Source organism: Elephantulus edwardii, unplaced genomic scaffold (assembly GCF_000299155.1).
Source record: "Elephantulus edwardii isolate Elephantulus edwardi_28Jun2011 unplaced genomic scaffold, EleEdw1.0 scaffold00063, whole genome shotgun sequence".
Classification (NCBI taxonomy): domain Eukaryota; kingdom Metazoa; phylum Chordata; class Mammalia; order Macroscelidea; family Macroscelididae; genus Elephantulus; species Elephantulus edwardii.
In genome coordinates, this window is record NW_006399813.1 from 5,414,777 (window position 1) to 5,440,603 (window position 25,827).

At 43.7% G+C, this 25,827-nt stretch overlaps 1 protein-coding gene across 1 annotated transcript; it reads right to left on the reverse strand.

The window, feature by feature from the left end:
• CTSE (cathepsin E) lies at nucleotides 1-24,728 on the reverse strand. The gene is made up of 9 exons (XM_006887924.1): nucleotides 24,661-24,728; nucleotides 22,078-22,234; nucleotides 21,393-21,510; nucleotides 18,170-18,288; nucleotides 15,377-15,576; nucleotides 4,166-4,288; nucleotides 2,782-2,923; nucleotides 2,599-2,697; nucleotides 1-165 (listed from the first exon to the last, which is right to left on the reverse strand). Exons 1-9 carry the CDS (start codon nucleotides 24,726-24,728, stop codon nucleotides 1-3), a joined length of 1,191 nt encoding a protein of 396 aa, XP_006887986.1.
• Nucleotides 24,729-25,827: the final 1,099 nt, after the last annotated feature.

Here is a 25,827-nt window from a genome sequence, read left to right on the forward strand (position 1 = left end):
TTAGGGCACTGCCGGAGCCAGCCCCACTTGGTTATTCCCACGATCAAAGACTGAGTAAAACTGTCTAATGAAGACATCGCCCAAGATCCAGAGGGGCCCAGCTGGAGGCTGGATGTCGAGACCTTGAAAACCACTGCCACAGAAGTCCATTCCATCCACAACGTCCTAGAATTGGAAAGAGCCATGTAAAAAACATACAGATGAAGAAGGAAGTAGTGCTGCTTAGAAGTGCCCCTGAGGGGTGATGGCTGATGGCCCCGAATGACCTCGGCCGATTTTGGCTGGTTTTTTCTTCCTCATACCTCCCCCACCCCTACTGCAGTTGACTCAATAAAGTGTGTGTGTTTGCACAAGTTTGTGCATGTGAGCCTGATCTTGTAAGGTTATAGTTTTGAGAACTGTTTATATTATACACTCCTCCTCATTTGACTATTGGGAGAGCTAAAGCCTTGTTAAGTGGTCAAAAGAGCGAAAACATCAGCACTAGCAGAACTTGATCCAAATATTGGTTTCCATGAAGCTCAACTTATTTGCTTTAAGGAAGGGAAACATCTCTAACAGTGGCTACTGCCATCCAGTGCTCCTTTCTGGAGGATGTTGTGGGGGGAATCATCTGAATGATCCCATTTAGATATAGGAGCTCCTGCAGCTTAGTGGTAAGGAGTTACACTGCCAACTCCAAGGCACATGGTTTGAATCCACCAACTGCTCCTTGGGAGAAAAATGAGCATGTGATTTACCACCTCTGAAAACCCACTGGAGGGCCAGCTATGAGTCAGTTCTGACTCGACGGGAGAAAACAAAAATAATCTTGTATTATATCTAAGATTGTTGTTGTGATGTAACGTCAAGCCTAAACTGAAGCACAGCTGATCCTCCATCAGGTTTTCAGAGGCAGTAAATTGCCAGAGGTGAAAACTGTTCACCTTTCTCCTACGGAGCAGCTGGTGGATTAGAACTACAAGCCTTAGGGTTGACAGTGCAGCTCCTTACAACTAGACCACCAGAGCTCGCACATGGCAAGGAACTGTTAGGAGCTCATCCGTTGAAACCAACAACTCATAGCTGACCAACTAAGCATCCATTATTCGAGGAAAATAGTTTAATGCTCCTCCTTTCCTTCTTTTTGTTAGCAGATATGGGGTTTTTTTTAAACAATCATATGAAATTTAAGTTTGTTGTTTGGTGGGGGAGGGGACTTCAGTCACCTAAGGAAGAGGATAAAAGTTTCAAGTTACTATCGCGTCTTTGTTGGACTGAGGTGGTCCTGCTTTGCGTTTGCTGGCAGAAAAGCACAGTGGTACCATGCTGGGAGCGGGGAAGGCGTGGGGCGCGGAGTAGGAGTCCCAGAGGGTGAAGATGGTGGTGTTGAGACAGCGGGTGGTGACAGGTGTAGACTGATGAACCAGCTCCAGGTACACGCCCAGCTTGTCCTCAGGAAGCCCGTTTCTGAGGTTTGTGTTTGCAGAGGCAGCTCCAGAATTTCTATGTTGCAGGAGTTCAGGGGACTTACCACGAAGCTGTGCCTTAAAAAGAAACTTTTGTTTGTGCTTGGATTGTCTGCTTATATTTGGGGTGGCTCTGGGAAAGGGTTAATGAAGACTTAGGTGCGAGGGGTGGGGCTCAGGCCTGTATTCCGCGGCAGTCGCTCTGATATTATGTGTGGTTTTCGGGCATGGCGGCCAAAGAAGGATGATGATGGGAATCTGAGCCAGTTGTGCTGGGACGGGACCATGTTGTTGTTGTTCTGTGCTGTTGAGTTGCCTGCGACTCATAGCAACCGTATGTACAACAGCTCTGAACTCTGCTCTATCTTGAGCCAATTTCATTGTCTCTGACAGGCCTAACCCCATTGCCCCAAAGTTAATCCATACTCCAGGGTCTTCTTCCTTTCTTGCATTCAAACTCAAACTCAAACTCAAACTCACCGGCTGAGTCAATTCTGATTCAAGAGACCCTCGACAAGTTTTTGAGGCTGTAAGTCTTCATGGAGAGAGATCATCCATCTTTCTCTCAGAGAGCTGCTGGCAGGCTTGAACTGCCAGAGATGCATGGCCTTTGGTTAGCCGCACAACCCCCTACATGCTGTGCCACCAGAGCTCCTTGAAGTGACCAGAGATTTCCAAAATACCTGGAGCCACTCTCCCCTCTTGTTCCTCCAAATTTGTTAATCTGCTCTCACAAAAGACATTTTTTTACTTGAGGAGAATCTTAATTGCAATGTTAACACGTTCCCTAGAAATCCACATCTTAAATCAGTTCCTTTACTCTATGAGTCTCAATAACTTATCTGTGAAATAGAGTAATTGGCTCTCTGGTATGACGTGAGGGTAGAGAAGTCCTACAGGACCACGTCAGGAAATCACTGAGAGCCGCTTGCTGACAGTTCTCTATGGCAGAACTGGATCAGAACCAGCCAGTGGCCTTCACACCACAGGCAGCTGCATCTCCTAGACAGAAGAGCATATCAGAGCAGGCTATGGCAGGAAGGAGACTGGGGATGAATGGAGCCCGAGAACAGGCGACTGTTGGATAAGGGGAAGTGGTTGGCTCATGAAAAAGGCCCTGTGAGTTGCAGACTCAGGAAACAGTTCCTACCAGCAAGGTGTAGGCAGTTGGACTGAGGCTGTATGGGACTCCGTTGATGGTGAAGGTGACATCCGGCATGACGTTGAGGTTGGTACACTCCACAGCATACTAAAACACAGCACAGAGGATCCAGTTAGAGGCTGAAGAGAGCCCCTAACCCCTTGCTCCCAGCCCTCACCTGCAGGCACCCACCTCTCCATCCACTGGCTGCGCCCCAATGGCCCTCTGCAGCTCCTTGATGTTGTTCGGGGGGCCTGTGATGAGGGAGGTCCCTGTGTCCACAATGGCCTGGCAGCCCTCGGAGCAGAACATCACAGTCCCTCCTACCTGGATGCTGAAGGAAAAGAGGGCACCATCAACCCCCCAAGAGCCTCCCCTGCTCCCCAGGCAGCTCTCACGCTCCGCTGGGCCCTCATTCATTTGATGGAGCATCATGAATGGCTTCCACTTTGGCCTCTGTTACCAGGAAAGCATGTCTCAATTTTTGGGTTGAGATCCACAGTAAGAAATAGGTTTCTTTTGACCCGACACACAGGTGTGCACACGTGCGCACACATACTCCCGCAACACAAAAAAAGTTTAATGTGTTCATTTCCATTTTATTTCATTCCATTTTGAAAATGGAGGTCATGATCCCTTAAAACTATGCTGTGACCCATTGATGGATGAATCTCTACACCTGGAAAAAACCACCAGTAGTCAATGAACACTGAGGAGTTTTCGTTCATTTTTACCTTTGTACCCCTAGGGCCCAGCTCATGTCTGGCACTTGATAGGCACTTCTGCTTAAGTGAATTGAATAATAGTTCATTTAATGAATCTATTGTCTTGTATATTACCATATTACCCTCCAGTAAGTTTTCAGAGGCAGTTAATCTCCTGGGGGGAGATTGCCCATTGTTCTCAGGTTGAGCATCTGGTGGATTCAAACCAAGTGCCTTCAGGATTGCAGCGCAGTGTCATACCACTAGGCCGCCAGAGCTCATTGTTTTGTCAGTGATAGGATATGGCCCCATTCTGCCCTTGCTGCTCCAACTGTTCCATGTCCACATATCACATGTGTCCAGTTCAAATTCATTGTCATTCCCTCCAGGAAGCTCTGTGTACTCTTCAGACAGCGGCTATTTTAACTTGTCTGCTGGGTCACTTTGGTGGCCTTTCTCCTGGAGCACTGGCCACCTTTAACCTTTTATCTTTAATCTTTGTGTATAAATTATTTTCTATCAAATTATTACAAGGGCTAAATCTGAGTATGATTTACTTTGGCATTTCCCTCACCTCTCAGCCTTTGTCTTATATACTTGATTAGTATTGAATGAATGAATGAATGAATGAATGAATGAATGAATGAATCTGAACAGTGTAGCAGGTCATGCACAGGAAGGACGCTGAGAGCTGGTAAGTACTGTGTGCCTGCTTTCCTGGTTACTCAGCACCTTTGTTCAGCTCCTGTAACCTCTAATCTCACTCTAAGAGATCTTCCTACACTTTCCTCATCACCAATAGTTTCATTCGGGTCAATTCAGTTCATTCAATATGAGTTCTTCCTTCACATCACCTGCTGGAGGGTACTCACTTGTCCAGTGTAATCTGCCAGTAGCCTTGCTTGGTGACTGGAACCCAGTTCAGGCTCCCAGAGAAATGAGAGTGGTCATAGCCTCCGAAAATCAGCTCACTTCCCGCGCCACCTGCTGCATTACTGTGTGAGAAGAAAAGCAAGTTGTCAAGGACGACCTACTGGAAAACTCCAGCGTTGAACCTCAATCCTTTGATTCTTGGTGTAGTTGCTTACACCAAGTACCTAGAAAGGAAAACATCTCAGCCTGGGCCTTGAGAGCAGCCCCCCCCCCCCAACTATGGCATAAGGGTAGAAACAACCCCTGCTAGCCAATTTGTCAGGTCTTCTAAACTTCTGGAAGGTCTTTTGCTGTTATTAGGTGCTTTCTTTCTTTTTTACTAATTTATTTACAAAATTCTAATACAAATTTGAACAAATTCTTTCCATTTCCCTCACCCCCATCCATCAAATTGTATAAGCCAATAATTAATCCTCCTTCCCCCTGCACATCCACATCCCTCTGCTTCCAGCCTCTCCCACCCCTCCTGGATCCTTATACTCCTTCTACAATAATGGTCTTATACAATATTTATCCTTATGGGACTGAGTTAGTTCACTCAACATAATGCTCTCCAGTCCCTTCGAAGTTAGATAATAATTTACAAAGTTATTGCTCCTGCATGCTGCATAGTAGTCCATTGTGTGAATGTACCACAATTTCTCAATCCATTCTTTCGTGGTTGGATATTTGGGCTGTTTCCATGTTCTTGCCATGGTGAAAATAGTGCTGCTATGAACATTGGTGTGCAAATGTCAGTTTGTGCCTCAGTTCTCATATTCTCAGGGTCTATTCCAAGTAGTGGAATATCTGGGTCATATGGAATTTCTATGTTCAGCTTTTTGAGGAAGCACCAAATTGCCTTCCAGAATGGTTGCACCATTTTACAATCCAACAATGTAGAAGAGTTCCTTTATCACCACATCCTCTCCAGCATTTATTACTTGCTGCCCTGTTAAACTTTGCCACTCTTACTGGAGTGAGATGGTACTTAATTATGGTTTTGATTTGCATCTCTCTTATTGCCAGTGATTTGGAGCATTTCTTCATGTGTCTGTTTTCCATTCGAATATCTTGCTCTGTGAAAATTAGGTGTTTTCAAGTTGAGTACAACTCATATCGATCCTATGAGCTGCAGATCTGGGGCCTGTCTCGTCCTGTGCCACCGTCACAATCTCTGACACACTAGAGCCCATTGTGTCAGTCATGTGCTAATCCACCTGGTCTATGGTCTCTCTCTTTCCTTCACTGTCCCTCTACCTTTCTAAGCATGATATCCCTTACTAAGGAGTAGCCTCTCCTAGCAACAGGCAAAGCTTCATCATTTTTGCATCCAAGGAGTTTCCTAGCTACACCTTCTCCGGGACATATCTGTTTGTTCTCTTGGCCGTCCATGGGATAGTCAGTGCTCTTCTCCAACACCACAGTTCAAAGGCATCCATTCTTCTTCTGTCATCCTTATTCGTTTTTTTAGCTCTCAGATGCACAGCAAGTGACTGAAAAGACTACGACTTGAATTAGGCACATCTTAGTCTTTACACTACCATCACTGATCCTAAATAATTTGGAGAGATCTAGTGGAAATAGGGACAACAGATATAGCATCCCTTACTAGAACTATTGAGATCTAGGTAGAACTTACGAATATTTAATTATTCAATTGTCCCAGATGTAAGGACACATAGTGTTCCTTGTTGTTGTTGTTATGTACCATAACAACCTTATGTACATTAGCTCTGAACCCTGCCCTATCATGAGACAAACTCATCATCTTTGACAGTCATCCCATTTCTCCAGTCACTGAGTCAATCTATCTCATCTTGGGTCTTCCTCTCCTGTGCTGTCTCTTCATCCTTCCAAGCATGATACCCTTCTCCAAGGACTGGTCCCTCATAACCACCTGCCCTAATTATGTGAGATGAAGTTTCAAATTACTTGCCTCCAGGGAGCAACCTGGTTTCACCCTCTCTAGGACAGATCTGCTTGTTCTCCTGGCAGTCCACAGTATGTTCAACACTCTTCTCTAGCACCACAACTCAAAGGCATCAATTCTTCTTCTATTATCCTTGGTCATTGTTCAACTCTCTGACTCATAGCAAGTAATTGTGAAGACCATGTATCAGGTGCTCCAGACTGGCATCATTGTTCTTCAGTACTCTGGAGAAATCCCTGACAACACACTTTTCCAATGTAATTCATCTTTTGATTTCCTGACTGTTGGTGCCAAGAGTGTTGATTGTGGAACCAAGCAATCTGAAATTATTAACAATTTCAATCTCTTCTCCATCCATCATGAAGCTTCCAATTGGCCCAGTGTTGAGAATCTTTGTTTTCTTGATGAAACAAAGCTTCAATCTATATTGAAGACTACAGTCCTTGACCTTCTGCAGCAAGCGCTTCAGGTCTTCTTCAGTTTCAGCAAGCAAGGTTGTGTTATCTGCGTAATGCAGGTTGTTGATGAATCTCCCTCTAGTCCTGTTGCCACAATACTCCTCATACAGCCCAGCCCCCCCAGATGATCTGTTCTGCATATAGATTGAAAAGGCATGGAGATCGGATGAATCCCTGACATATTTATTCCCATTTAAAAAAAAAAAAGGTGACCCAACAAAGTGTGTAAATTATCACTGATGGTAATATCATTAATATCAAATGCAAGTAACACCCTGCTGAAAATTATCTAAAAATGACTGAAACAGTACATCAGCAGAGAACTGCCAGATATGCAGGCTGGGTTTAGAAGAGGCCAAGGCACTAGCCAATGTTAGATGGATCTTAGCTGATAGCAGAGAGTACCAGAGGAGTGTCTATCTGTGTTTCACTGACTATGCAAAGGCATTTGACTGTGTGGATCATAACAAATTGCTGCTAACTTGAGAAGAATGGGAATCCCAGAACACCTAACTGTTGTGCTCAGATGAAAACTGTGCTTGGACCAGGAAGCAGTAGCCAGAACAGAGCAGGGAAACACCATGTGGTTCAGGATCAGGAAAGGAGTTGTTGTTTGGTACCATCAAATCAGGTCCAAGTCGTAGTGACATTATGAATAACAGATATGAACCCTGTCCTATTCTGTGCCATCCTAACCATCTCCAACACACTTACACCTATTGCTATACTCACGGGGTCAATCCATCTTGATGAGGGTCTTCCTCTCTTTTGCTGACCCTCTACCATTCCAAGTATACTTTCCAAGCATATTCCTTTCCCAGGAATAACCTCTTTTAGCAACATGCCTAAAATATGTAAGACGAAGTTTCACCATCCTTGCCTCCAAGGAGCATTCTGGCTGCAGTTTTCTAAGACATCTGTTTGGGTTTTTTTGGCAGTCCATGGGATGAGGAAAGAAGAGCTATGGTGCCTTTCTCCAGCACTACAAACGGAAAGGTCATGAGGCACTCTCAAAAGATACCTTGTCCTACAGTATCTTCACCATGGGGATTGTGGTGGTGTGTGGGATTTCCATATTGTTCATTTTTCGTTGTGAAGGTAAAGGAGTAAACATGAATGCAAACTTCACTTCCTAGAGCTGGAACATCTATTGATTTTTGCTGATATTGGTTACTTAGATTATGTCCTGGCATCTAGCAAGATCCTGGGAAAATACACAAGAAGACTGATTTGTTTTTAGGAAGAAAAGGATCAGAGAATCCCAGAACTGAGCACACTGCAGGCAAGGTATTCTGGGGGAAGAGAGCTGGGATTCTGTTAGGAGGAAAAGAACGAATAGTGATTCATTTTGTACAAGGCACGATGCTAGAAGTTTTGTCCCTGTAATCTTATTAAGTTTTAATAACCCCTGGAGGAAATTGAGGATTAAGAAGATGAAATAAACAAAGTTGTACTATTTAATTCAAGTGCTTGCTGTTTGCCACTGGTACTTGCTTCTTCGCAGAAGAAAAATGGAGCAGGGAGTTCTGAAAAGGGAAAGTAAAGGTGTCCAGACAACCTGCTTTCCATCTCCATCTGGTTCCTAGTTCTGCCCAGGATTGATCTTAATCGCTGCCGCACTGGAGAGGAAGCTCAGCTGTGACAGGAGATGCAGGACTGTCCATGTAGGAGAGGGAGACAAGGGAAATGGTTGTGCAGGCTCTGAGAGAGGGAAGGAGTTTGGATCGGATGCCTTTCGGAGCTCCGGGCCAAAGTGCCCAGGGGCAGGTTTCATGGCCTTTTTTATCTATAATGTTGTTAAAACTGGCATAAAACAAGATGCATGCCATCCCAACCTCACTTGTACAGTATCATGACACTAATCATGTCCATCAAATTGTATAATCATCATCTTTAACACTTTCTAAAGGTTTTCATTACCTTTGACAGAAACTCAATATTCCTTTGTTGTTGTTATGTCCCATTGAGTTGGACCTGACTCATAGCTGACCCTCGCAGATTTTCAGAGGAGGAGATTGCTCGTCCTTCTCCCAAAGAGCAGCTCATGGATTCAAACTGTGTGCCTTTGAGATTGTGGCGTGGCTTCTTACCACTAGGCCACCAGAGCTCCCTCAGCGCTTCTTTAGGAATGGTTGAATCTTCCCACCCACCTCCCTGGTTATCTTTGTAGGGAGGCACCCTTCATCGCATTTCCACTCAGTGACCATAAAGTATAACAGGCTGAAATGCTACCCGTCTCTGCCCCATGCTCACCGTAGTTGCTGAAATCAATGCCATAATTGCAGTCATCTTGTTGAGGATGTTCCTGTTTTTTAATGGACCCTCAACTTGACTAAGCATGTTGCCTTTCTCCCAGAACTGGTCACCTCCTCATAGCATGTGCAAAACACCTAAGATTCAGTCTCTTCATATTTGCTTCTAAGGAGCATTCTGGCTACACTCCTTCCAAGACAGACAAATCTTCTGGAAGTTGGTGGTATGTTTGTTAGTCTTCACCAACATCACAGTTCAAAGAGGAAGGCTTCACTATCTGATTGTTGCATGCACATGAGAGGATTTAACATATTAGACTTAGCACCTGAGTGCTCAAAGTGACATCCTTGTTCTTGAACACTTTTCAGGATGTCTTTTGCAGCACATCTGCCCAAAGCTATACTTGTTTGATTTCTTGACTGCTGCTCCAATGACTCTGGTTATAGATCCAAGTAAAATGAAATCCTTGACAACATCACTGGGTTGGAGTTTTTTTCCCCCCCTCCATTTATTCTGATGTTGCTTATTGGTCAATCCATGAAGATTTTTGTTTACCCATACCAAAGCCAAATCTATGCCAAAGACAAAGATGTATCATTTTCATCAGTAAGTGCTTCAAGGCCTCTGCTTTCAGCACGTAAGGTTGTGTCACCTACATATTGCAGGTTGTGTCACCTGCATATTGCAGATTTTTTTAATGAGTCTCCCTCCAATTCTGATGCGGTCAACTTCTTCACATAAGACTAGTTTCTCAAATTATTATAAGTATACAGATTGAGTAAATATAATGATAGGATACAAGCCTGGCACACACCTTTCCTGACTTTAAACTTCACAGAATATCCACTGGTTCTGTTTGAAGAACTGCTTCTTGGTCTATGTACACATTCTCCATGGAGACAGCCAAGTGTGCGGGAATTTCCATTCCTTGCAATGATATCTATGATTTCTTATGATGTGCACACATTTATTGACTATTTCCATGGTCAAGAAAACTCAGGTAAACATCTTTCTGAACTTTTTTACTTTTAGCTAAGAATCATTTAACGTTAGCAATGATATCCTTCACTGCATGTCCTTTTCTCAGCCCAGCTTGAATTTCTGGAAGTTTTCTGTTGGTGTAATCACAGCAGTCATTTTAAAGTTATCTTCAGTAATATTCTAGCTGCATGTGATATAAATGATATTGTACAATAATTTCTGCAATCTATTGGATCATATTTCTTTGGATTGAACACAAACTTGGTCTCTTCTAGCTAATTCAAGTAACTGTCTTCCAAATTTTGTGGCATACACAAGTGAGAACGTGAAACACTGCATCAATTTGTTGACCTTTCAATGGAACTATGTCAAATCTGGAGTCTTCTTTTTTAAGGGTTTGGGGAATATTTGTGGGGTTTTTGTTTTAGGTAGGTGTGGGGGTTTCTGTTTTATTTTCCATGCCTTCCATGCAACTCGTACTATTGGTTCTTGCTCATACACCACCTCCTGAAATGGTTGAACATCATCAGTTCTTTTTGGTAGAGTAAGTCTGGATCAGGAAGTAGTTTAGTTATCAAGACAGAGTGAGGAAACACTACATGGTTCAAAATCAGGAAAAGAGTGTGTCAGGGATGTGTCCTGTCTCCATACCTTCTCAATCTATCTGCAGAATGGATCTTTTGGGAGGCTGGACTTAATGGGGAGAAATGTGACATTAGGATTGGAGGAAGACTCATCAACAACCTGAGATATGCATATGACACAAACGTGCTTGATGACATGTGAAGCACTTGCTGCAGAAGGCCAGGGACTGCAGTCTTCAATATGGATTAAAGCTCAAAATCAAGAAACCAAAGATTCTCACCATTGGGCCAATAGGCAGCATCATGGTAAATGGAGAAGAGTTTGAGATTGTTAACAATTTCAGCTTGTTTTGTTCCACAATCAACACTCATAGCACTGGGAGTAAAAAAATCAAAAGACAATTGTACTAGGAAAATTTACACTCAGGGACCTCTCCAGAGTACTGAAGAACAACGATGTTAATCTAGAGACCAAGGTGCGCCAGATCAAAGCCATGATCTTCACAATTACTTGTTATGCATCAAAGAACTGGACAATGACTAAGGACCATAGAAGAAGAATCACTGCCTTTGAGTTGTGGTGCTGGAGAAGAGTATAGAACACATTGTGGATTGCAAAGAAAACAAACAGGTCTGTCCTAGAGAGGGTAAAACAAGGTTGCTCCTAGGAGGCAAGGATTTTGAGGCTTCATATTTTATACTTCAGGCATGTTGCTCAGAGGACCAGTCCTTAGAGAAGAACATCATGCTTGGAAGGATGAAGGGACAGTGCAGGAGACGAAGACCCTGGATGAGGTTGAATAACACAGTAAATGGGATCTTAGTGGTGAGTGCATCAGAGACAATGAGATTGGCTCAGGATAGGGCAGAGTTCAGAGCTTTTGTAAATAGTGTTGCTATGAGTCACAGACAACTTGATGGCACATAACACCAACAACATCTTAACAAACTATGGTTAACATTGAGAAGAAAGGGAATTTTAGCATATTTAATTATACTTATGAGAAATCTATACTTTGACCAAGAAGCTATTGTCCAAACAATAAGGGAATGCTGCCTGGTTTAAAATTAAGAAGGGTGTGTGTCAAGGCTATATCCTTTCTCCATACCTTTTCAATCAGTATGTTGAGTAAATCATTAGAAAAGCTGGACTTTATGAAGAAGAATGTGTCATCAAGATTGGAGGAAGACTCATCAATGACCTGTATTATGCATATAGACACAAACTTGTTTGCTGAAAGCAAGGAGAGCTGGAGGCACTTGCTACAGAGATCACGAACTACAGCCTTCAGTATGGATTACATCTCAGCATCAAGAAAGCAAAGATCCTCACCTCTGGGCTAATAGGTGACATCATGATAAATGGAGATAAGATTGAAATTGTCAACTATTTCATCTCACTTAGATTCACAATCAACACCCTTGGTACCAGCAGTCAGGAAATCAGGAGATGTATTGCATTAGAAGAGTCTTCTTTCAAACACTTTACCAAAGTCTTAAACAGCGATGATGTTAGTTTAAAGACCAAGGTACACTTGATTCAAGCCAAGTCCCCTCTACCCCAGTTATCTACTATACAGTTGAGAACTGGACAATGAATAAGGATGACAAGAGAAGAAGAAATACCTTTGAGTTATGGTGTTGAGAAGAGTACTGAGTATTACATGGACTGCCAAAAGAACAAACAGATATGGCTTAGGGAAGGTGCAACCAGATTGCTGCTTGGCGGCAAAGATAGTGAAGCTTTGTCTCATATACTTTTAGCATGTTGTTAAGAGAGGCTGTTCCTTAGAAAGGGACATCATGCTTGGAAAGGTGGAGGGTTAGCAAAGGAGAGGAGACTCTCAGTGAGATAAATTGATACAATCTCTACAGTAATGGGGATGATGATAGCACAAGATAGGACATGGTTCATAGGGTCACTATGAGTTCATAGAGTCACTGTGAGTCATATGTGACTCAGACACCTAACAACAATAAACAGTATGAGCTCAACTATTTCAGCTATTTTATATCAGTTGTTGTTGTTGCGTACCATTGAGTCAGAACCAATCCACAGCTGACACTCCAGTGGGTTTTCAAAGGCAGTAAATTGGACAGGAGATCGTCCATCTTTCATCTCTCTCTCACAGAGCTGTTGGTGGAGTTGAACCTCCTGACTTTTGGTTGGCAGCACAACTCCTCATCATTTAGCCAGCATAGTTCCTATATCCATTTATTTATTGGTGAACATTTAGGTTGTTTCTACCTTCTGGCTATTGTGCAGAGTGCTGCAATGAATATTAGTGTACAAATATTGAATCCCTCCTCCTTTCAAATATCTACATAGGAGTAGAATTACTGGGTCATACTGTAATTCTATTTTTAATTTTTTAAGGAACCATCAAACTGATTTCTGTAGTAGTTGTACTGTCTTTCTTTCCCATCAACAATGAATGAGGATTTCAGTGACTCCCCATCCTTGCCAACGCTTGTTTTCCTGATAAAAGCCGTCCTGGTAGGGACGAGGAGTGCAAACAGTTAAATATAAGGTTAGAGAATCTAGTCCATCCACTGGAACCTCAGAAAAAACTGTTAATCCACTTCCAAAATATTAGCCATTATAGTAAAAAGTATAGATACATATACACAGAAAGTAATATTATTTTATGGTTACCAGGGATGAGAGGAAGAGGAAAACGGGGATCACTTTCTAGATGATTACTATTTTTCAGTTGTTACTATGTGTTGTTAAGTCACTTAAGACTCACAGTGACCCTATGCACAATCACTCTTAAACCTGCTCTATCCTGAGCTAATCGTATTCTCTCCGACACACCATCCTCATTATTACTGTGTCAGCCCATCTCATCCAGGGTCTTCGTCTCTTACACTGTACCTCCACCTTTCTAAGAATGATGTCCTTCTCCAAGTACTGGTCCTTCCTGGAAACATACTCAAAGTATGTAAGACAGAGCTTCAAAATTCTTTCCTCCTAGGAGCAGCTTGGTTTTACCTTCTCCAAGGCATATCTGTTAGTTCTCTTGGTAGTCTAAGGTACAATCAATACTCTTCTCTAGCACCACAACTTAAAGGCATCAATTATTCTGTAACCTTTGCTCATTGTCAAGCTCTCAGATGCATAGCAAGTAAATGCAAAGACCATGGCCTGGATAAGATACACCTTAATCTCTAAACTGACATCATTGCTCTTCAGCACTCTGGAAAGGTCTCTAAAAGCAGATTTTCCTAATGCAATCAGTGTTTTGATTTTTTGACTGCTGATGCCAAAGGGTCACCGTTAGTCAAAACTGACTCAACAGCAATGGTTTTAGGGGAAAAGAAATGGAATATCATTGTAGTTTTGATTTGTATTTCCTTAATGACTAAACTCATTATGCCAAAAGAACAAACAGATATGGTCTTGGAAAAAGAGTAGTCAGAGTGCTCCTTGAAGGCCAGAATGGTGAAGTTTTGTCTCACTTACTCTGGGCATGTTGGAGAGATTATTCCTTGGAAAGAGACACCATGCTAGGAAAGGTGGAGGGTTGGAGAAAGAAAGGGAGACCCTCAATGAAATGGATTGACATGATGACTGCAGCACTGGAAGCAAGAATGTTAGAGACGACATGGACAGCACAAGAAAGGACAGGGTTTAGATCTCTTGCTCATAATGTTGCTAGGAGTCATACTTGACCTGACAGCACCTAACAAGAACAACAACTATGACTTAAGATGTTGAACATAATTTTATGTGTTTGTTGGATATTTGTATGTCTTCCTTAGTAAAACAACTACTCAAGTTCTTTGCCCGTTTTTTGATTGGGTTGTTTATTTTTGTTGTTGAATTGTAGGAATTCTTTGTATATTCTGGACATTAAATATCTTTAAATTGCACTCATTGCCATTGAATTGTCATTGCTGACTCTCCAAGGGGCTTCCATTCTCACAGGAGGACAATGCCCATCTTTCTCCAAAAGAGTCACTGGTAGATTCAAACCACTAGAGATGCATGGCCTTTGGTTAGCAAAGCAACTTCCTTAGGACTTAGGGAGTTCCACCAGAACTCCCTAAAACATCAGATTAAAATATAATGTCTTATATATATCTAAATGTCTTATATATATTACACATTATCTATATAATGTATATCTTCTATATCTAAATATCTTCCTCCAATCCACAGATTGCCTCTTCACTTTGTAGTTATGAAACATACAAGTAAATGTATTATCTTACTTTTCATTTTCTTCTGCCTTTTCCCGCTAAAATTCAGCTTCTTGAAGACAATGACTTTTCTTCTTCATTTTCAGTGCCTTTTAGCATATTTGGCACACAATCATAATTTAATAACTTTTTATTGACTGAATAAATGAATAACCAATTCTAGAAATTTCTTTACAAAAGCTCAGTGTTGTGTAGCTTTAAAAGAGTTGTGGTGCTGGAGAAGAGTGTTGAATACCACGGACTGCTAGGAGAACAAACAAGTTTGTCCTGGAGAGGGTGAAGCCAGAATGCTCCTTGGAGTCAAGGATTCTGAAGCTTTGTCTGACATACTTTGGACATGCTGCAAGGAGGGACTGGTCCTTGGAGAGGGACATCATGTTTGAGAGAGTGGAGGCATGGCACAGGAGAGGAAGACCCTCGATGAGATGGATCAGTTCTGTGAGTGGAGTGGTGGGAATGAATGTGTTTGAGACAGCGAGGTTGGCACAGGATAGAACGGCGTTTAGGGCTCTTATATATAGGGTGGCTATGAGTCGCAAATGACTCGATGGCACATAACAACAACGACAACAACATTTCTATCAACTCTAAGAGATAAAATCCTCATTCTTCAATATTCAGAGAGAATAAGTTACACAGTAAGAAAACCAAGCAAGATATCCATACCCTGTCCTTTGACTAAGAAATTCAATGCTCTTTTAGATACCCCACGCTATACACTGGAGCAACAACCAACCACAAAATAAGGAGACTTACTTGCTCATGTATACAGAAAACACAGGTAGATCCACCACATTTTGGGCCATCATGTTGTCAAACACTGGAGTCACTCCTCCAACAGCCAAGGAAGGGTATCCCAAGCCAAGAATTCCGTCAAACTCTGCATCCACAAAGGTCTGGCCTGGCTCCTTGACACTCTCTCCAAACTGCTGGTTGACCACTGTCAATCCTTCCACCTGATAGAAACAAAGCACGGATCATCGCACAGGAAAATTTCTGAGAAAGCAGTTAGGATTCTTGGATTTTCTTTCTGCCCTTAAACCTAATTTCCCTTCCTTTCTATTTTCCTAGATTAAATGGGCATGACAATTTTGTCCATTATCTCACTCACTTTCTTTTTTTTAAATGTAAACTTATTAATTGATTTTAATTAATTGAAATTATAAGTGTATATTTCAATTACTTGAAGAAATCCTAAGTGTACAGTTAAATGAATTTCATAAATGGTAACTAGTTTCATAAGTTGCCATTCTACTCATCTCCCAAATAAACAATACATTAAAAAACCTAGAAGGCCTCTCCTGCACCTTCCAATTATTCATGCTTCCTCAAGGGTACCCAGTCTCATGAGCTTGACGAATATGTATTAGTTTTACCTACTTTTGATTTTTATATGACAGGAATAATACAGTAGAAACTCTTCTGTAATTGGCTTCTTTCACTTAACATTATATTTACTTCATGCTGTTAGTATATATGTTTATTATAATTTGTATGTCATGATGTGATATAGATCATTTACTTGTCTATTCTGCCATTGATGAGTATTTGGGTTACTCCTTATATTTGTCTATTGTTGCTAGTGCTCCTTATGCATGCCTTTAGTGAACATCAATATATATGTTTCAGTAGAAAACAATACTGTTTTATCTATTTGTAATATTTTTAACTTAGTGTTATTTTGGTCCTGCTTCATTTTCACTCAATGATTTATCTTTTTTCTTTTCTTTTTTTCTCCTATAGAGCTACTGGTAGGTGTGGGTGGGTTTTTTTTTTTATGTTTCAGTAGGTGTATTGTTTGTTTTTCTATAAGTGTCTTTTATAAAAAAAATTTATATTTACAAAATTTGAATACATTGCTTTTCACACCAGATCAATGATATATCTTATCCCACTTTGTGGAGATGTTGGTGACAGTTGTGTCCTGCTGGCTGGGGGAACAGCCTAGAACTAGAACACAGGAAGTGGTCAGTCTCAACTCTCCTAAAGGCCTTATAGATGCTGTAGCTGTTCACCTGGATGAAGGACCTCAGGCAGAACCAGGATTGTCCCAGGCTCAGCTAATTCTGAAGTCCAGGGATCTACCGACCCTTCAGTCAGCTCAAGTGCTCAGCACTACATTCAGTGCTAATCTTGGGTCTTTCTCTTCAGCCTGACTTCCATTTTATACCTTGTAGGTTCCCACTGTGACAGGTGGCTTGAACTTCTTTATCTTTCAGAATGGCAGTCTGGTGCCTGTACTTCAGGGACTGAAGATCCAACAGTAAACCCAGGAATCTGGCTTCCTCCTTTGTGTTCTGTTTCCCAGTTGAAATTCCCCTAAGCTGACTTTCCAGGGCCTCGGGGCAACAGACTGACTCTTCTCAGACTGAGAATGCTGCTCCCTCTGCCAGGACAGACTTTCTGTTCCTTAAAAGGAAGTTCCACCCCTAAAATGTAACTTCTCCCATTTCCTCTTTTTCCTGCCACACACCTAAGTAGCTCCCTTCCCAGGTCTGAACTGAGGTCCTAATATTGTTCCAGGGGTATCTGAACATAATGCATGGAGATTCTTTTAAGACATAAAACAAGACAAAGATTGAAAACCAAACAATTCTGCGGTGTGGGAATCCATCAATGATGCCACTGACTGCTTTGCATTGATTCCTGGCTACTATTTTAATTTCTAAGATTCTGTGCCCTATTAAAGGCAGGCACCTACCTTAGCTTCCTACCTTAGCTAGTAGAAGACCATGATTGGGATTCATATGCAATTTCAAATTAAGAATGTATAGAATTGCTATACAACATGGGAGAGGCTAGAGAGCATTACGCTGAGTGAATTAACTCAGGCTCATAAGGACAAATACTGGATAAAGTCAATATTATAAAAATAGAAGGATAAGTAATAAGATGTGTATAAAAGTCCAAAGAGGGAAGGGGAGTGGGTAGATGCTTGGGGCTGGAGAGAGGGGAAAACTATAGGATCCCAGAGTTTGGTGGGCAGAGGGAGGGGATGAAGGAATTAGGAAAGATCCAGTGGGATCTTAAAAAGATGGGATAATAGTGAGGATTGGTGGTGATTAATTTTATGTATGGAAGTGATTGTATGAAGCACAATGTGAATGAAGGAATGTGTGAAATACAATGTATACGAATGAAAAAATATGTTAATGTACAAAAGTAACAATAAAAATTTTTTTTAAACCCACCAAAATAACAACAACAACAAAAGCTTGTAGAATTGGTTCTAGGATTCTACCTGCTAGCATTTGGCTACATGGTGACGTGGGCTATTACCTACATGAACTTTTAAGAACACACTTCAGCATATTGGTCCTTCCTTAATTGATCTCGTAGCTGTAATTACAACTGCACTTTCTCTGAGGGCAAATCTACATGGTCAGGAAGACACTCAAATGGTGTCTTAGCCTATGTTAAAAATCATAATAGAGTTCTAATTCTGAATACAGATGTTAGCCTCCCACAGCCAAGTGCTTCAGAATTGGAAGCTCTAATGCACCCTCAAGTTTCTGCACAAGAGAGAAAAGATGAAGGAACAGTGCTCACAGACACTTGGTCGGCTCCAATGATGCCAGACAGGCTCCCCGTCCCGTACTGGATGGAGAAAGTATTCCCCACCTCGCTGTAGGTGTTGGACTGCGAAGGGTGGAACTTGGAGTGCGTTTCTGGAAAACAAAGGTGTTGCGCGCTTGTGCTGACCATCAAATCCCTGCTTTCACTTCCGTCCCAGGACTACTCAGTCCCACAGGAACAGGGCCTCTTCCCTCTAATCCCAGTCCTAAGGGGAAGAATTTCTAAAAAGGCCTGTCAGCACTCTCCTTACTCAGTTGCCATGGCATTTTATGGATTGAATTACAACCTCCCAAAATAAAGTCTAAGAACCTGCCCTCTGTACTGACTGCATCTATGAGCATGGAGGAGATAGATCACGAGGCTGGTGAAGGATAGGGTAAGGGTCCCATCTATTGTTCCTAGGTCCCTAAGTCATGCTCAACTAGACAGCATCTACAGCAACAGCACACCTGCACACTGTGGACGCACTCTTATTTAAGAATCGGTTTTTCTTTGGTCTGCTTAGTGAGCTCTGGTGGCCTAGTGGGTAAGGGGTTGTGCTGCCAACCCAGAAGCAGGCAGCTTGAATCCACCAGTTGCTCTGTGGGAGAAAGATGAGCACTCTCCTCCCATGCACTTTACAGCCTCTGTGAACACCCTGGAGGGTCAGCCATGTATTGGTGCTGACTTGACAGCAGTGAGGTGTGGGGTATTTTTTAATCTCTTTTTAAACAAATTGTGATTTTTAACAAAAGTTTACAGAAATATTAAGTTTTCATTCATTCATTGTTGCACATTTTGCTCCCTCCTCTACTTCCTCCTCCCACAGTCAGCTTTATAAGGCGCCTCTTGTTCAAGATTGTTATCATACATATAAATAAGATTTCTAGCTTACGATGGTTGTTGTTGTTAAGTGCCCTCGAGCTGTAGGCGACTCCTAGCGACCCTATGAATGAAAGTCCTCAACACTTGCGTCACTTTCATCCTTGCTCCAGCTTATGATAGATATTTCACCTGTTATAGCTATTTTGTTGTTGTATACCATCAAGTCGGAATTGACTCATAGCCGATCCTCCAGCGGGTTCTCAGAGGCCGTTGATTGCACAGGAGGAAACTGCCTATCCCTCTACCACAGAGCAGCTGGAAGCCTCGAATTACATGCCTTCAACTGCAATGCAGCTTCTTGCCCCTAGGTCACCAGAGCTCCCTGATTGTCATCATACATACAATGTCTAATCATGTTTTCCTTTCAGATAGTTCTCCCCTCCTCTCTTCTAATACAGTGTTTATTATCTATCCATTTCCCCCATATTCTTCTCCTAAAACATCCATGTCAGTCCTATTTTATAGCAATATTATGCAGTATTTGTCCTTTCGTGACTGAGATATTCCACTCAGGATAATATCTTCTAGGCTTCCTCATGTTGTGTAGTGTTTTACAAGTTCACGACTCTTTAATGCTGCGTACCATTCCACTGTACAGATGGACCACAGTTTTTCTATCCATTTGTTCGTGGATGAGCACTTGGGCTGCTTCTGTCTCTTTGCTATTGTGAATAATGCAGTAAGTTTTTGAAAGTTTACTGTGTTTAAAGAGGTCATAGATGTATGGGGTGTGTCCTAAACCCAGTCACTTATGAGTTAGAGAAAGAGCAGATTAGACATTGAAGGAAGCACAATCTGGGCAATATATATACCCAGGAACACCAGGCCTGCAGACGCTGAGAGAGATGGGGCTCTTCTCCCAGAGGAGACAGAGAGCATGTGCCCTACAGCCTAGACCTGACGTCCAGTCGACTCCAACTCAGAGTCGTACTCTGGGACGGAGGACAGCTACCTTGTAGGATTTCCAAAGCTGTAATATTTTGGAAGTAGGCTGCCACACATTTCTCCTACACACTCCGCTGTGCTGGAACGGGCTCTCGGCTGACCCTCCCTCGCATTCTCAAAGCTGTGGATTGCTCAGGAGGGACAGCCTGTCTCCTGCCAGTAGAGCTGCCAGTAGCAGCACGATGCCCGATGGACTGTGTCACCAGAGCTCTTTTTTTTTCCTCCCACAAGTGCCCTGAATTCAGCTACAGCCAAAATGTTAGCTTCTTCTCTGGCACAGTCCTGTTTCTGTCACAGGTAGACTTAGGGATGGAGACTTAGGGCTGGAGGGAGGGGAGCTAGTGTGGCAAGTCTGTGGAGCTCAAGGCCGCTCCCTCCTGAGCCCAGGGCCCAGCCCTCCCAGCACTAGCCCTCCCAGCACGAGCCCCAGCATTCCCTGGAGGGCTCCCACTTATTATAACACTGCTGTTATAAAGAGGACTGATATGTAGGGGAAGAATAGGAAAAGAGTGGGTGGATAATGAACACTGTATTGGAACAGGTGAGGGGAGAACTGTCTGAAAGGAAAATGTGATTAGACCTTAAATGTGTGACAACAATCTTGAACAAGACGCGCCTTACAAAGTGGACTGCAGGAGGAGGGAGTGGGGGAGGGAGTAAAATGTGCAATAATGAATGAATGAGAGCCTAACACCCCTCCTACCTTGTGAGAAAATAAATATTTGTGAAAGCTGTTTATGTGCTTTAGTTTTTGTATAGCAGCACTAAGAAACAAAGTCGTGAATTCTGTCACAGGTGAGACCAAGCAGTTTGTGGGCAAATGTGACTGTCCCCAATGACCTCATCAGGCACCCAGAGATAAGCCCTTGCTATCAGACAGCAGTCGAGACAGAACCTAGTCTGCAACTGGAGTTCTGAGACAAACAGCCATTCCAAGAAATGACTCCCCACTGCTCACTCCTCGTTTTGGGGTTTCCTGACACACGCTGCCTCTGGAACTAGTTCTATACAGGCCAAAACCACTTTCTTTTAGCTCTTTCTTTCCCAAGATTCCTGAGTTACCGCTGGCCAAGTCGACCCACCCGTTCCATTGTGGGACTTTGCCCTTCAGCCCCACTAGCCCTATCTCTGAGACACTGGGAGGCAGATCACAAGCCTCTTTGATTAATTCTATCAACAAAAAAGCTACAGCCACAATTTTAGCTCCTTCTCTGTCACAGTCCTGTTTCTGTCACAGGAGGTTCCCAGGTAGACTTAGGGATGGAAAGAGGAAGGTGGTATGGTAAGTCTGTGGAGCCCAAGACCCCTCCCTCCCTCCTGAGCCCAGGGCCCTGCCCTCCCAGCCCTGGCCCCAGCGTTCCCTGGAGGGGCTCCCACTTCCTCTTACGGCAGGCTTTGCTGGTGCAGTACACAGAGGGCACCCAGAGATTGGAGGAGCCCGTGTCGAAGATTACGGTGAAGTTCTGCGGTGGGGAGCCAATGGAGATGGTGCCAAAGTATTCCATCTACAGAAACAAGAGAGAGAGAAGCTGGGAGTTGCCAGGGCCCAGGGGAGAAAGCCCTGGGGCCAGAATTAGGGACATCATAAGCTAGAACGTACAGAGCTTGCTAAGTGGGGCGGCAGGGAAATGAGAGGCTAAGGGAACAGCGGAAGGTCACATGAACAGAAATCGAATCACGGCCTGGGCTATTTCTGCGTTCACTTACAGTATCCCTATTCTCACTGTGAACGAGATGGAGAAGGAAACCACACCTCTGTTTCACAGGCCAGGGACCTGGAATTGAGATAGGCTAAGTGTTTTTCCTAAGGACACACAGCTAATAAGTTGCCCAGCTGAAAGTGGAAGCAGGGTGCTTCAGTTTGAGACATTAGTCCTTCTCATTCTCGCCTTCTGAACTTTTGGGCACAAGTTTTGTTTGGCCAAAATAAGTGATGGTTGTATTCATACAGGCGCAGGGATGGCCTTTAACACTGCTGACCCCAACACTAGTCCTGCTCTGAGGCTGGGCCTTCCACCCCCTCCCTGGCTCTCTCCAGCACCTGCTGGAGCCCCCAGACCCTGGGTCCTCACATCTATGTAGTTGATGAGGGGCTCGTTGGCACTCTGGTCCGCTGTGCATGTCTCAGTGAACTGGATCATGTCCAAATTCTGGGATTTCCAAAACTCAGAGAGCTGGCCCCGTGCCCGCAGCTTCTTCCGGAGAGACTGGTGCCGTCGGAGGGGCACCCTGAGGATGAAGGCCAAATGAGGAGGGGAGCTGTACCCTTCCCATTTCCAACCCCATTGTCCCATAATTGACAACTGAAGAATTAAACAGTTCTGGAAGGAGCACACCAGGGCTGCCCCTATAGACGCTTAGACTCTTAGAGCTGCGATGGGAACTTCCTCCTGGAAAATCTTCTAGAACAATTGATGGACTGATCCAGGGCCACCAAGAGTGGGCTCTAAATGTGACAAAGCTTGAAAGGATGGCACAGAGCCGGCTGGGTTTCATCTGTGGTACATAGGAGTCACTGTAGTCGGGACAGACCTGATGTCACCTAACAACTGGAAGGTCCTTACATGGGGCAAACGGTTTGTCCACAACTGCTTCCCTGAAGGTTGTTCAGTTGAACCTACCTCTCAGTGTCTGGTAATTTGCTCTGTTAAGATTGTTCATGATGGTCTCTTTCTACGAAGATGGTGCCTAAAGTGAAGAAGGAAGCCCCTGCCCCTCCCCAAACTGAAGCCAAAGCAGACTTTAAAGACCAAGAAGGCAGTCCTGGAGGGCACCCACAGCCACAGAAAAAAGAATATCCACACGTTGCCCACATTCCAGCGGCCTAAGACGCTGAGACTCCGAAGGCAGCCCAAATACCCCCAGAAGAGCACCCCCAGGAGAAACAAGCTTGACCACTATGCCATCATCAAGTTTCCGCTGACCACTGAGTCAGCCATGAAGAAGATAGAAGTTAACAACACACTTGTGTTTTTTGAGGATGTCAAGGCCAACAAGCACCAAATTAAACAAGCTGTAAAGAAGCTCTATGACATTGATGTGGCCAAGTCAACACCTTGATGAGGCCCGATGGAGAGAAGAAGGCCTATGTTCAACTTGCTCCTGACTATGATGCTTTGGATGTTGCCAACAAAATTGGGATCATCTAAATTGAGTCCAGCTGGCTAATTATAAATACAAATTTCTCTCTCTCTCTCTCTCTCTCTCTCTCACACACACACACACACACACACAATTGTTCATTATGGTGGTTTTCATTGAGCTGATTTCAACTCATGGTGACCCTATGCTTCACAAGGTGTCCCATGCTATGCTAGGAAGCAGATTGGCGTGCCAGTGTTCTGAGGTGTCTTTGGGTAAGTTTGAACCACTGACCTTTCAATTATTATCAAATGCAAAGATCCAGACTCACTGCTGAGTTGATTTCCACACATGGAAAACTTCCATTGAGTTTCCATAGTTGTAAATATTAACAAGAGAGGACAGCCTTGTATTTCTACAGAGGAGCGACTGAGGGATTCCAGCTGTAGATTTTCTGTTGGAAACACAACACTTAAGCTGGACACCACTCTAGTGCCTATTTTCAGCTATTAGGAGAGAACTTGAACTGTTTGCATCACCTAGGAGCCATTGTCTTCTCAAGGTTAAAAATAACTAATGGCTCTTCCCCTCCTACTGACAGCATGCTGTAAGGTCTGGTTTTACCTCTGTCTTTCCAGGGCTCCTTCCTCCCTCTTCCCTCTTCTTGCCTTTTCACTTTAACTCATTTGCATCTCTACCCTTCACTAGCTATGACCCTCACTGTTGTAGAGTCTGTTCTGACCCATATCAATCTTCCACTGAGCTTCCCAAGCACTGAATCCTAACGTGAGGAGACAGACCATCTCCCCCCGACCCCTACTAAAAGGAGTAACTGATAGATTCTAATCACAGACTATTCAGTTAAAGTCCAACACGTAACCCACCATGGCTGTGACCTTTCAGAAGCAGATCACTAGGCTAGCAGGCTTCAAAGATGCCTCTGAGTGGATTTGAACTGCCAATCCTTCATCTATCATCAACCCCCTAAACCAAGCAACCAAGCGTACTGCTGTGGTGAGTTTTTAGTTCATAGTGACTGTCTTGTTAGGTCAATCCCTATAATCTATTATAGCCATGAAAACCCTACAGAACAGTCCCACTCCGCAACATACAAAATCACCAATAGTTGATATGAAGGCAACTACCACCAAAACCAACGGGGCATGTGGGGTGTGATGACATTTTACCCAAATCCACATGAAGGTCAACCAGGTAGCTCTGATTTGAAAGGACAGAAAAACTATTTAGGGCAGCAACAACTGGTCTCTTCAGAAGGTTCTCAGTGCTTTGAGCCATAAACCACAATCGCAGGTCCCTACTCTTTATCAAAAGGAAAAGCTTCCAGGAACTTCAACAGGCAATTCCATTAGCAATAGATCATATAGGGATGGCCGTCATGGGTGAACAAACAAGGCCATACACAGGGCAGCTGCCTGCTGGACATTCTCTATGGATTCACGCAAGCTGATTCCTTCTTGCGTCCTCACCTGATTTCCTACCTCAGGCAGTGCTGAGTTTGGTTAGGCATGCAGGGGCTGCCCCAGCTGATCCAGAAGCTGGAGATGCCATCTCACCTGTGAAGTGTCCCCTGGGCCTGTTCCATATCCAGGAGCACCAGCAGTAAAAGAATGAGCGTCCTCATAGTGTTCACCTAGGAGCTTCTCCTTCGCCCTGTCACCTCGGCCTTCTTGCTGTGTCCTTCCTTTCTTGCAATGCAGTGGCGATGGAATCTCCCTTCCCGCCCAGCCCAGGCTGAGGGCCTAGTGATAAGGCCACTGGAGTCAATAGGCAGGCCCACAGCAAACACAGAGGGCGTTCCTTACACCTCTCCTTCCTTCTTCCCTGCAAGGGTTGGGTTGCATGAAATTGGAATTCTGGGCTCCCTGTAAGACAGTCATCCAAGGCTCAGCTTCTCCAAGTCTTTGGCATCTTCTTCTAATCCAAGAACCACTTGCGAACTCGATACCACAAATGTCTGGGCTGGAGACTCAGGAGGGGCAGAGGCGGGGTTGTCTGCTGTGTGGTGGGATTCTAACTCAAAACAAGAACCAATTTGCTTTGTTCTGAATGTCTTGCTCTCTCCTTATTCCTTTTGTCCTCCTCAAGGGCTGTTTACCCTTCCTCTAGTCCACGTCAGAGCAGAAACCAACCCTCCACAAAGCAACAGCAATGGAAAGATTCATGGAAACCAGTTTTTCATCTCTCAGGTATTTGATGGAGCTGATATTTGAGAAGGAAGGAAAATTTAGAGGCAGCCCCTGGGGAGTGAAGAGGACGCTGGGTCTGGGGCCCATGCATAAGGACAACAGGGCCCTAATATGCCCAGTGAGACCAGGGGAGACTTGGCAGGAGACAGGGGTCAGGATGGAGCAAGATTCAGAGCTTGGATATCTTGGAATGTGAAGACTCTTCTCCATCAACCTATCTTCTGTGGACTTCATGCACCTGAGCAGAGTGGGGCTTAGAGACTCTGACAGGAGCATGAGGAAGAGTCAGGGGGAAGAAAACATCCCCTCTGACTTAAGTGGATGGGAAGCTGTGAGTAGGGCGGCAGAAATTCTTCCAGGGGCATCAGTGCTACAGTAGGGGTTGGGGGCTTGGGTTCAGGCTTAATCTATCCTGACCAGTCACTCTCTTTAACTACTGTGCACCATGCCTTCTATCTTTGCAGCATAGGAAGCAAGAAGACTCAGAGTTTAAGATTTAGCTGATCTTTGCTCAAGGTTCTGAAAATTATAAGC

Coding starts and splice junctions, on each gene's coding strand:
- CTSE (XM_006887924.1), bottom strand. CDS start 24,728: ATGAGGACGCTCATTCTTTTACTGCTGGTGCTCCTGGATATGGAACAG. Junction 15,577..18,169: donor TTGGAGCCGACCAAGTGTCT/GTGAGCACTGTT, acceptor TGTTTCTATCAG/GTGGAAGGATTGACAGTGGT. Junction 4,289..15,376: donor TTTTCTGTATACATGAGCAA/GTAAGTCTCCTT, acceptor CTTCTCACACAG/TAATGCAGCAGGTGGCGCGG.